At 41.8% G+C, this 12,436-nt stretch overlaps 1 protein-coding gene across 1 annotated transcript in view; it reads right to left on the bottom strand.

The window, feature by feature from the left end:
• The window catches only part of RAD54L2 (RAD54 like 2), a 784,453-nt gene that overhangs the window by 67,786 nt on the left and 704,231 nt on the right, over positions 1-12,436 (bottom strand). Inside the window, exons 19-21 of the mRNA XM_069206800.1 lie at positions 4,373-4,551; positions 4,188-4,277; positions 673-768 (exon numbers count right to left, since the gene is read on the bottom strand). Of these exons, the coding sequence (XP_069062901.1) occupies positions 673-768; positions 4,188-4,277; positions 4,373-4,551 (365 nt within the window). The remainder of the gene's footprint in view (positions 1-672; positions 769-4,187; positions 4,278-4,372; positions 4,552-12,436) is intronic.

Genomic DNA, 12,436 nt, shown 5'->3' on the forward strand with positions numbered 1-12,436 from the left:
TTCTTTGTTTGCTTACACAAGCAATTTAACATTCTCAACATCCTCTTTGAGGTGTGTCTTCCCTCCTTGCTAGTTTCCTCCATCTCAAACATGCAGTACATTCTTCTTTTATTCTCCTCGGCTATATCATTAAAAAGTATCCTTACTGGAGAAACCAAATGAATATTTAAGACTTAGTATTACATTTTAGCAAGTCGGAGATATGAAAAAGTACTATAAAAACTGTTAAATTTGAAAGGCAAGTCAAAAGAGAAGGCACGAGAGAACAATTAGTAACTCCCTTTGGACCCCTACACATAGGCAGATCTCAGACTTAATATCTGATTTAACTACTCCTTCAATGGGTCATTAAGTACAAATAATAAGAATGATAGTTCGAACAAATACCTATATATGCATGTAAAAGTCCAACAGCGTACAGCAAATGGAGTACATGATGCTAGCACCAGGTAGGTAAGATGAAGTTTTTTTTATTTTTTTTTTATAATTTTAGTCACTAGAAATAATATTGAGGTACTGATGCACAAGTTGTATAATGTCATAAAAGACTATCCCTGCAAGATACCATAGTACTTCATTACAAGAGTAAGCAGTCAACATAGCTTACGTAGTTTTCTGCCTGTAACCTAAAGCGACAAATGACTAATTCTTAAAAGAACAAGCATTGCATACCTGAAGCTGACATTCGCCGTGCCTCATTTGACTTATGCTGTTTCCCACTGGTGCGGATAGCAAAAATTCTTCCATCGTTGGTGCGAATGTAAGTCCCTGAAAAGTGAATGAGAAACAGTTATAAGACAAAATCTTTCGGCATCTTGCAAAATACACATTTCTACATTTTGGGGTTTCAGGGAAAGGCGCTGGTCCCAAATCAAAGATGGAAGATACTGCCCAACAACCTTTACAGAAGGTCAAAGGGGTGGTTTAAAAAATCAGGAGAAGACAGGTTTGGGGAGAGGTTAAGACTACTAGGACAAGAAAATAACTTAGTAGAAGAGAATGGGTTTGCACTGGTCAAGTGTTGAACCTACCTATATTGATGGTGCATGGATCCATAATAAATCTACCTAGATTATCTGTCCTTGCTCTCAAAGAATATGACGCATTAGAAGATTTTAGAGTCCATCTAAACAGGACACCATCAAGGTTCACGTAGACCTGACACAGGTTCAGCTGCAGTTACCTAAAAGCCACAAAGTGCTTTGTTTTATATAGCAGGTCACACATACAGCTTCTTTCAAGACATGAGCGCAAGGGGTCACTGATAAGTCAGGTAAGGATGTAAAAGTAAAAAACGTTTGTCAGAATACAGGCAAAGATCTGTAGAAAAGGCTTAGTACACTGCGTGGTCAAGGGAACCTCTTCACCAGTAGCAGCTATAAGAGAACTTCAGCAATTTTGTTTTGCTGAGCTGGATGAAGCTTCCCCTGGGTGTGGTGACAGATGGGTGTTCTTGTGGCTCATGACAGACTCTAAAAGCAAGTTCTGTAGTCATGCCCTAAAGCTTAAGGTGACAACATTGTGCTCCTGTTCTAATTCAGACTTGTAGTCAAATGGCAGTATTTTTGGGCCTCAGCAGAAAACCTAGAGATATAAGAGGCTGTACGCTCTCTGTACTGGTCTCAGAAAGTCTACCATTGGAATATGACCTAGCCTGAAGGTCAAGGGGACCCTGATCTATAGTAGATATATTGGCACATTGGAGGCAATTCTGGGTGGACTTGGCACCTTGGACTGGACTTAAACTGAGGATACATCGGAGTTAACACCAAGGTTTGGAACGTATGCTGCATTTAGCTAACTGGGTCCAAAATGCTTTTTTCAGACAGAGAAGTCCTTAAATTGCTGGGAGATAAAACAGCAGTCTGTAACACTCCCAAACCATGCTTGCATTTGCCTGTGCTCGAGAGGACCTTCACAGGTTCTGTACAAATAACTGCTGCAGTGGTGTGACAAATCCGAAAAGAAGGGTAACTGGATAAGTCTATGATTCAAGGACCCAAAGACAGCACATTGCATCAAACAACTGAGCCTGTGATCATGCGAAGAGTGCTAAAGCTAAAGAAATGCAAGCACAAAGAAAGTGTGCTAACTTTTTAGAACTGAGATTTGAATTAACAAAAATGGATGAATACAGTTATAAGTAGAATTGGCATTTGAGGGAGCTAAGCATGAAAGTCAATATTCATCCTCACAGAAACAGAATGAGAACTGAAAGATCGAGATCTCACTGTTTATAAATGACATCTAAATAACATTATAATTATTAGCAATGGGATAACAAAAGCAGTTGATATGTGTCTCCCAACTGAAATAAAAGAGCAGGCTCCCAAATAAGTATTGAAGCTTCTCCTGGGCTATACATGTGACATCCCCTAGCCTGCTGCTAGCGGTTCAACCAGTGTTTGAATTAAGGAGAATGGGATGCACTTGTAAAACACGCACAAAAGCCTGACCCATATTCAGAACTTTCAGAATTTGTTTTGATTTCAACCTGTGTTTCAGCAACTACACCACAGGTGTATTTCAAATCTCTATTGAGAAACATCACATTTTTCCTCTTTATCATTAAATACACATTTTTGATTGTATAAACAAACCGCCAAATTCTTTGGTCTCTGAACTGGTAACCCAAACTTGAGCAGGTGGAGGTGAGGGGAAAAAAAGACAACAACCACCACCAATCAATATAAGAACACAAAACCTTCCCACTACTAACTGAGTTACCAATATAAAATGTCTCTGTTGTCCAGTTCAAAATCAGTATAACAGTGTTAACTGCTAAGAATTCACTCTGTCCTAGTAGAGAACTCAAAGTTCCCTTAGTTTGTCTACTGTGATTGGCTTGATCACCAGGAACTCTCTTGTTATCCATGCACCCCTGGGAGTTCTTCACGCCTAGGTCGGTGATTTATTTTTCTTATAATGAGTTGCAGCCCTCCATCTTGGTCACCTCATGTTGAACATAACACCATGGCTTATGCTACACATGGGGTGACATCAGAGTTTCTAGGAGTGTAGGACTAGGGAATCCTAACACCAACTGCGCTGTTGTAGTATATGCTCACAATCTAAAGATCACGGCCCATTCCTCTCTATTGGGTATGCCAGTTTTAAAAAATGGAAAACTCCCCTTCTCTTGGTCCGATGTCTCCAACCACTTACCCTCTCTGCCAGTCTTCAAATTGATTAGAACGACTTTCTATCCCATAAATGAGTTTTGGTAGACCACATGAGACAACATGGCACATCCTGCATCATTCTTATGCTGCAATGGAGAAGTCACTATTGATGTCTTTTTCATTATAGCTAGAGTTTCAATCAGCTTTACGTCTTTGAAAGACAGCAGACTATTACCCTCAACATTCTCATGTTACCAAGTCAATCTATACCTCCTGAAGGAAGGTTCTCTGGTCATAGATGAAAAAAGTGTTTAGCCCTTTACCATTATATTTATATCCCAACACATTAAGGGAAAAATATCATCACAACAATGGGCAGGTCCTCGCACCTTCTCCTGCATAACTCACCAGTGGATCATGTCACAAACCAGGGCCTCTTTACCTCAGTGTCTCTCCAATGTGTCTCAAGCACCTTGGCGCTCCAGCCACATTTCTACAGCTGAGCCCCTCCATTTTCATACTAGAACCAGGAGACCTTCAACACCATTTTTCTGCTATTGTGTAGTTACCAAACTGGGAAGGAGGTTACTTCAAATTTCCTCCTCCACTGCACCAGAACTAGGCCACGGTTACACCACTGATTTCCAAGCATCATATTGCTTCAGTCAAGTAAAGCTTTAGTCCTGTTCATCTCTCAGTCAGGAAATTAAGCTCAGTGTAAGAGTACTGAGGAATGCTGTTTAATTCAATGCACAGTTTGTACCACATCCCCCCCCCAAACAATACTATACTTAAAGATAAACCTCACTATTTACACTTACTGCAAAATGGAGGATTCCATGAGAGGTCGAACTCCCTGGCACAAAACACATTACACTTTAAATTCTATATCTCTATACCTGCTTGCAGACCTTTCGTCTCTAATATGATATGAATGGCTTACATTAACAGAACAACATGCTTGAGTTTTAGTGCCTTTAACAAAATACTGCTAGTCTTAGCCTTACATGATATGAATGCTCACTAAACTTACATTCACCTAATTGACCACACATGCTTTCTTACCTTTAGTCCCTCTAATGATGTGTATGCTCTCTCCAGCACTGATCCTAGCCTGCACGTCAGTAGAAGTGTTTGCTCCAGGAATCACAATATCTATTGGGTGGAGCAAAAGCAGATTTGGTAAGCAGTTGATATTGTCAACAGGAATAAAGCATATTTTGTATTTTGGATCAGGATGTTAAACTTACCTGTAGTGGTGACAATCTTCTGCACCAACACTCCGGCCCTCTGCAGGTAGTTAACTGGGAAGTTGAGAGATTGCCCTGATACACTGACGTGACCTCCTGGGACATGTCGAGGTAGCATGGGGATAGGGGTGGACTGCAAAGGTCGTACGCTGGCCACTGGCTTGTCATCCAGTTGCCGCCTGTAAAAAATACAAAAATGCATGGTCAGCTAAACGTAAGTAGTTATTAATTTGCCTTATTGAAAATCAGTTCTTTTGCCCCTCCTCTCACACTTTACTCCCATAATAAAAGCTAAAAGGTGAGAAAATGCACAGTCATAGTCAGTAGCGAGATAATTAACTAAATGGTCGCCAATGAGGTGTCAAGTAGTTTCAAGCATGTTTTGATATTGGGAATGAGGCCTTGAAAGTTTTTACTTGCTGCTGCTGTGGTTAGAAAAACAGGGTCATCTCAGCCATATTGTCTATAGTAAAGGTAATATATACAAGTTTGTATTCATATTTTTCTAATTTAACCATAAACTTTTTTTCTTGTGTTTTAAACATTATACTTGTTATCCTTTCCCTTACTTTAGTATTTACTTTTAACAGCATTTATTTTAATTGACTTTGCTTATCCTAAACTAAAATATTTGTTTTTCTTTGTTTTACCTTAACCCCTATTCTGACTTCACAATTGTTTTATTTCAATGTTTGTTACTAATATTTTTTTCTTACTCACCCAAAACTATAATTATAACCATTTAACCTTTTCATTTGTTCTTAATTCCCCCTTACATAAACAGTAATCCTAGTTTATTTTTTCAGTAAAATCAATTTTATGAAACTACATTAAAAAAAGTTGGGCAAATTCAATTTTTATTTTACTCCTCTGGGTTCGATTCCCATGAACCCTTCTGTTTTATGTCCATATACACATGCATACGTTTTAAATTAAGTTAGACCTAGTTGTTTAACTTTTTTTTTTTTATTTAGAAGTTACCCATAATTTATAACTTATTTTAAATTAATTCTGACATGCAGGTTTTGCCTGGTGCCATTTTCCCCCAATTTTTCACATTCACTAGAGATCCTGTTTCTGACTGACATTTAGCCACTCAGCGAGGGTTAAATTATGATTCACCAGAATGTTTTACTTTGAAGCCTGTGTTTACTGTATAAAGGGTTTTTCGTCCTGGGGCTAGTAAAGAGAACACCTTGCCAGTCATTGGTGGGCTAGAGTCGAAAACAAAAGTTTTTTCCTTCAGCTTTAATGGGCTGGTACAGTAAAAAGGGAGATGTGTGACTTTGCCTCAATTAAGTGCTTTTGGATTCACCATCTGACACCATACAAAGGTCCTCTGAAGGTTTCATGCCCTTTTGTCAAGGGCGGTCATTCATGTTCTGAGACAATGAGAATATCTAGGCATACCATTGGGTGAAGCACATGACACACACAGATATTCATGACCCATAATGCTTAAGGGGTCCATAACAACAAGACGGTATCAGACTTGAAAGAGGCCCATTACTTTGACACTGTTGTGGATTCACTATATTTGGAAGACAGCCAGGGGGGTATGAGATTGACAGATTACCAATGGCCTCACAAGGACCCATGAAATCATGGAAAGCTCATCAAGTCACAAGATTACATAAGGTACATAAACTAATTACTGCCCAGGAAGTCAGAAAGGTCCTCAAAGTGATGAGAAGGCATAAAGTCAAGACGAAGTAAGGGACAGCAAAATGATTTGTACTACCTACCATCTTAAAAATATTCTTGCCTCGATCTGTAGGCAGCTCCTTAAACAGAGCTGAAACAAAGACACATTTTAAACACAAGACATCTGTCGCGCTACAGTTTTGAACCAGGTGGATGTGAGAAACCATCCCTTTCAGTAGGGCTGCAGAATATGGAAATCCCAGAGTTGATGCAAGAGCCTGGCCTTAACTACTCAATGGAATATATTTTTCTACACTTTAAGAAAGAAAACATTAAAATAATACCACAGTCGATATTTGAAGTGCAATGGAGAAAATCTAATTTAAGTAAGATTAGAAAGTATTAGCATTGAATTGGTTTATGGCATGATCTATTCTATCGAGGCCTATAATCTATGGTCCAAAGATTTGCCTGCCACATTCCATAACATATCTGCTGTTGTTTCCAGACCATCATGCAACCAGCTGATGACTCAGGCATCATTCTTGTACATATACATGAATCTGGCCACAGGAGGAACAAACATATTAGGAGGACTAGAGTATCATACTTTTGGGGCATTTCAAAGGTCAGTTTTCCCACTGTACAATTCAAGGGCGGGAAGGGGACTTTGTGAGTTTGGTCCTGAAGAAAGTATTATGAATTTTTGCTAGAACGTCATCAAGTGCAGACAACAAAGACCAATAATGGGAGACAAACTAGTCCACTTCATAATTGACACAGTTGAGAAAAATGGGATTCAGGAACCTTTTTTCTAAAACGGTCATGAAGCTCATCTCTCGAGGTAAGTCAGCACAATGGCAAAGAGGTGAAATGTTAGGAGCTACAGAATTTAAATGGGGCACAGATTTTGCAGTACACAAACAAATCCAAAGACTATGTGTACAAATTCATCCATCAAGCTACCTTGGTACCCTGGGCATCCGGGGAGAGTTAAGGAATCACTAGGTATAGAATTCCCCTCAGTAGCTGGATCACACACTCTTTAATGATGTCTAGGCATGATCTTCCATACATTAGACGAGGGAGCGAGTATTCTACAGTATTACTAGAGGGTAAGGAAAAGTTACTTGCCTGTAATCCTAGTGCTTCATCATGGGTATTCTATTCTAAAACTTCATATGTTTTATGAAGTTTTCAACAACACTTAAATAAAGCAAGGAAATCAGAAATGCGTACAAAATAAATTGTACACATCATGAATTACACTACCAAGTAAAAAAGGTGTATGAATAACATATCTGAAGCATTCTCAAGTAAAGATGTGATAGAGGTTTATGTTCAGAATAGTTCAAAAAGGTCAGAAATGATAAAGTGAAAGAAAGTTAACACAAATAGATCAATTCAGTTCATAAAAGTATAAAAACAAATACATCATATAAACACGACAATGCGCTGAAAAGGTATCAACAGTAATATAAAATAGTAAAAATATTTAATTCTTAAAACCCTAGATAAAAAACATGCTAATAAGAAAAAGACATGAGGACTAAATGATGATTGTAAAAACAAGAAAGCAGGACACTTGCCTAAAATTTAAAGGTAATAAGAGGGGCTGAATATATTTATAACAAAAGGGAACTGAACATAGGACAAAAAAAACACACACAATATGCTAACTATAAGGGGGCACAACGTTGTCACAGGTACATGGAGGTAACTCAGAGGCTTTAAGCCACTTTTCGGCAACAAATAATAATTGGGGGATCATATTTAATCTAAAAATAATCAACTATCTTTTATGGTAGCCAGACATCTCAAGAGTCAAGTAAGGTTCCAGACCCCTAAAAGAATTGACCAGAATATAATGGGTCATCATGGTCTTGGTCTGTTCAAGAGCCTTCCTCTCCGAGCATGCCTTAGCTGCAAAGGTTCGCTTAACCCACACAATATCTGCTTTAGTGATGTGGTCTGGACCAAAAAAAGAGATCAGGTCTACCGAGATCTCTCATGGTACTCTTGATGTTTGATAGCCATGGAAAATTAAGCCTATAATCCAGGTTTAGGTAGTCCCTTAGAATTAATTTATTAAAATTGAGCTCTTCCTTCAGCCAGACAGAAAGCAAGAGGCGCAAGAGGCAGAGACTAATAAAATCAGAGATGTAACCTAATCCTGCTGCTTTGTGCACAATCTCAAAAGGGATACATTGCAGAACCTGTAATAGGTTTCTTAGAAACTTGTTTTCCGAGTAGCATGTGTGTGGACGAGTATCCTCAAATCTCACACCCATGACTCACTGCTGGTAGATGTTTGGCTTTGTAAATAACAATGATAGCTTTAACAGGAGTATGCTCCAAGCAGTGACAAAAATCATCTACGGTATGGGTTCCTGTTAAAAGACAATTTATTGCTTTGAGTCAGCGGCTGCCAATTCAACTGAGAGTCTAATACAATACCAAGGTAATGAAAATTGTCAGCCCTGCTAAAGTGGTGACCTTAAGCCATGTAATAATTGAATTTAGTGCTCTTGGGACCAACCACCATGGTATAGAATTGTTTAAAATTAGTGTTGCAGTTGGAACAATCCATGAATTTAATAAAAAAGTATTAAAGTTGCTGCATGCCATTAGCGGTTCGTACAATTAGAGCTGTATCATCCGCATATAGCAGGGTGGGCACAAAGCAATCCCCCCACCCTAGGGACATCGTAGCAATGCATAAGTTTAAAAAAAACAACAACAAAAACTGCAGACTTAATATAAAGAATAAAAAGGAAAGGTGCTAGGATGCAAACCTATTGAATCCCTTTCAACAATTTAAGTTTGAAGTGCATTCTCTGTTTGGAACGCTTCTCACGGAGGCCACGAGCCCCTTGTGCAAGTTATGCAAGAAAGTGACAAGTGCAAGCAAGTTCAACACGTGTGGACTCCAGCACGGCCCAGAGCATGTCTCTGTTAACTGTATCAAACATCACGCTGAGGTCCATGAAAGCTAAATGGATGGCTTTCTTAGCTCTAGAGTACTTGCGGATAAGCAGGTATAGGTTCAATCAAACTCTGTTCTATGGTACCCTGACCCGGTCTTAACCCATATTGCAGATCTGAAATTATATTATGCTCTGTTGCCCAGGCCATAAGTCGATCCAGCACAACCCATTTAATAATTTTACCTCTAAATCCACCAAGGAAATAGATCTATAGCAGGCTGGGTTAGTTCTATTCACTTTGTTGAACAATGGGACTATTACCGACCTATGCCAAGGAGATAGCATAGGACCTGGAGCAGCAGCATTTAAATAAAAGGTTATAACAGAGGCCCAAAGTTTAACACAGGATTTATATAGGTCCCCAGAAACCCCATCAGGTCCTGAGGCTTTCTCTGAAGGGAGGGCTAATATGGGGGATTTCCCCTCCTTAATACAAGGTTTAAGTTGGTCCTCTGTCCACGCACCAGGCAACTGGGAGATTGGGTCTGCCAAATCATTGATGGCCTCGAAATGGGAAATCTAGTCGCTTTCAGTGAAAGTAAGGGCCAAATTAGACAAGCGTTCTGGACAAAATAAGGGCTGGTTCACCACTTTCCAAAAGACAGCACTGTTCTTTAATACCATGGTGGCATAGTAGACTATCCCAGGCCTCCCTCTTAGGGTCATTTTTTCACTCTTTACCAGCTAAGTTTTACTGGGCCTTGGTCTTCTTTACCTTGTTCTGAATACGCTGCTTTTTATGTAAGGCTGCGAGTAAATCTTTATGAGCCTTCGAACACCTCTTATTAAACCCTTTATGCAGACCGTTTAGAGCCAGACCCAACACGGAGGGCAGATTTAACTGCACTGCATATATTAGCATATACATCAGTGGGCTTACTGAAGCACTTATCAAGCCGACAGAGAGAGGGGACACAGAAGACGTAGTGCATACTTTGGCAGGGGGAGGAGCCACCAGCCTTGCAGTCCGCGGCCGTGTTCAGCTTTTCAGCGGCTCGCAGCAGGGCCCCCAGCATCGGCCCCTAACAGTCCCAGTGGTCTGTGCCCCAGCCCTCAGCCCAGCATCTCTCACCACCCGCTCCCTGGGCCATGACACAGGACGCAGCGGGTGCCAAAACCAGGAGGAGGACACCGAAGGACAACGAGGACGACAAAGTGTTTAAGTCAGAGATTCTGTAGTATCGACCCCCCACACCTATACATTGACCCCTGATCCTCCTCCTCATCGATCAGGGGTACCGGGGAGCAGAAGAAAGACTGGTGACACGCAGCCATCTTGCTTGCCCTCAACTCCACCGGCACTGGCTGTATTGTGCTGCACTTCGTACCTGCCCACCCCACTTCACCTTGGCTCACCCTTTTGACATACTGCTGCTGCCAACTCTCACAGTCCTCCCTCCTCATCAACTAACTTTTATTTTCAAAATCAGCTTGGACCAGATTAATTTATGCCCAGCCTTCTAACTATTAGCCTCACACAGGCTCTGCCAGTGGCGTAGCGTGGGTTGTCAGCACCCGGGGCAAGGCAAGTAATTTGAGCCCCCTAACCCGTGGATTTTAGCACTCGCGAGTGCGAGCGCGCCCCCCCCAGATGTTGCGCCCGGTGCGGCCGCCCCCCCCCCCCCCCCCTGCACCCCCCACGCTACGCCACTTGGCTCTGCTGCATCTTGTACCTAGAACTTCTGTTAAACTTTGACCTCTTTGTCCTCGTTTGTCTTCATAGATAGCTACAGTTCTCGCTCCAGCTCTAGCTCATGCGTGCTTGTGCCCCTCCCCCTGCTCACTGGCAAAGAGGGAAAGTTGGGGAGAAGAGGCAGTGCCGGAACAGTCCGTAACATCAAGAAGCCGAAGCACCTTGGACGCACCCTGGACACGCCGGAGCACTCTGGTGAAGGCTAAGGTCCAACTTCAGCAAAACCCAGAGGACACCTCAGCACCAGTGTGCTTGTGCCCCTCCGACCCTCTCCCAGGCAAAGGGGGTAGTCGGGGAGGAGTTGCAGCGCAGGTGCAAAAGCTGCCCGGAACATCAAGAATGACCTTTGGACGAGCTGAAACACTCAGCTCAAGGTCTAACCTCTGACCTCAGGGGAACCTAACTAAAAACTAAAAAAAATTGCAAATAACCCTGAAATTTCGTCAGCAGAACCCAAGAGACAGAACATGAGATCTGGCAAGAACCGGCTGCAAACTGTAAACAAGCCATGGAAGAAGCCTGCACTAAAGTTGCCCTCAGCACCCAGCAGGGGAACAACTGTGACCAATACCACTGAGTTGGAGCCCCAGTTGCCCCCTAGAATCAGGACATCAACACTTTTCACTTTCTTGAAGGACCCAATGGCTGCAATATACACAATCCCAGACGACGCTTCTGCCCTTCCTAGCCCGATTATTCCAATCAAGAGGAACACCGCTCTGGAAACAAGTCACGTATGTGCTTCACATCAAACTTTAATTTCACAGTTGAAACCTACTAGTGGCCAAACAATATCAAAACTTAACATCACCCAATCATGGCTCCTCTGTCCCCGCAAAAACTCTAGAAACGGCAGCTCCAATCCATTGGTCCTTCGCAACTATAAACAACAATCTTCATCTACTTTTCTCAACACACGGTCCGGCCCAGGCTTCCGCAGTAACCACTCCATCAGTGGCAAACACAGTAAAGCAACCCCTGCACAGCCCGCACAGAGACAAACTATGGTCCTGTTCTCTTTCCCCCTCAAATAATGCTGACTTGTTACAGGCATTAGAAGTCCAAACTGAGGACATCCACCCCTCAAACCACCCGGGAAGTCCGGCATCAGTTTACATTACTCAAAAAACGCCGGTCCACTCCCACAGTGCACACGAAATCCAGATGATCTTGTCATCCTCTGACCCAATCAAAGGGGTCCAAATGCTGGAAACCCTTCTGCCTAGGGATATGCAGTCATCCCCTGACACAAGGACCCCAACAGTTTACCACCCAAAGCAGGGCACACCCAGGAAGGACGGTAACGACCTGTGCCTACCTAATCATCAGCAAACTTTCTCCCCCCTGCAGAAGCCCAATCGAACAACAGGAAAGGACCCAGAACGAGCACTTGATCATACAGACAACCAAGATCCAACCGCCCTGTTGTGGTGGGACAGTCTACTCACAACGCTGCAATCATCAAACAAAGTCCTAAATTTCCAGTCAGACAAACTGGACACAGATCTACATCATGAACCTAATGGCAGTACAAATTGAGGAAATAAACCAAAAATGGAAACCCTCACATCTCTAACAGTGAAATCACAAGCAGGCCCCACTCCGAACCAAGAGCAATGTGCCTGCGGTCCAATCACAGATAAACTAGCTGTACTTCCAGACATTCTGTTAATATCTTATAAAGTTTCTGCAGCCCGCCAGAATTCAGGAAGTAATACTGATACCACCTATTGTAAGTTC

This window comes from Pleurodeles waltl, chromosome 9, assembly GCF_031143425.1.
Source record: "Pleurodeles waltl isolate 20211129_DDA chromosome 9, aPleWal1.hap1.20221129, whole genome shotgun sequence".
Lineage (NCBI taxonomy): Eukaryota > Metazoa > Chordata > Amphibia > Caudata > Salamandridae > Pleurodeles > Pleurodeles waltl.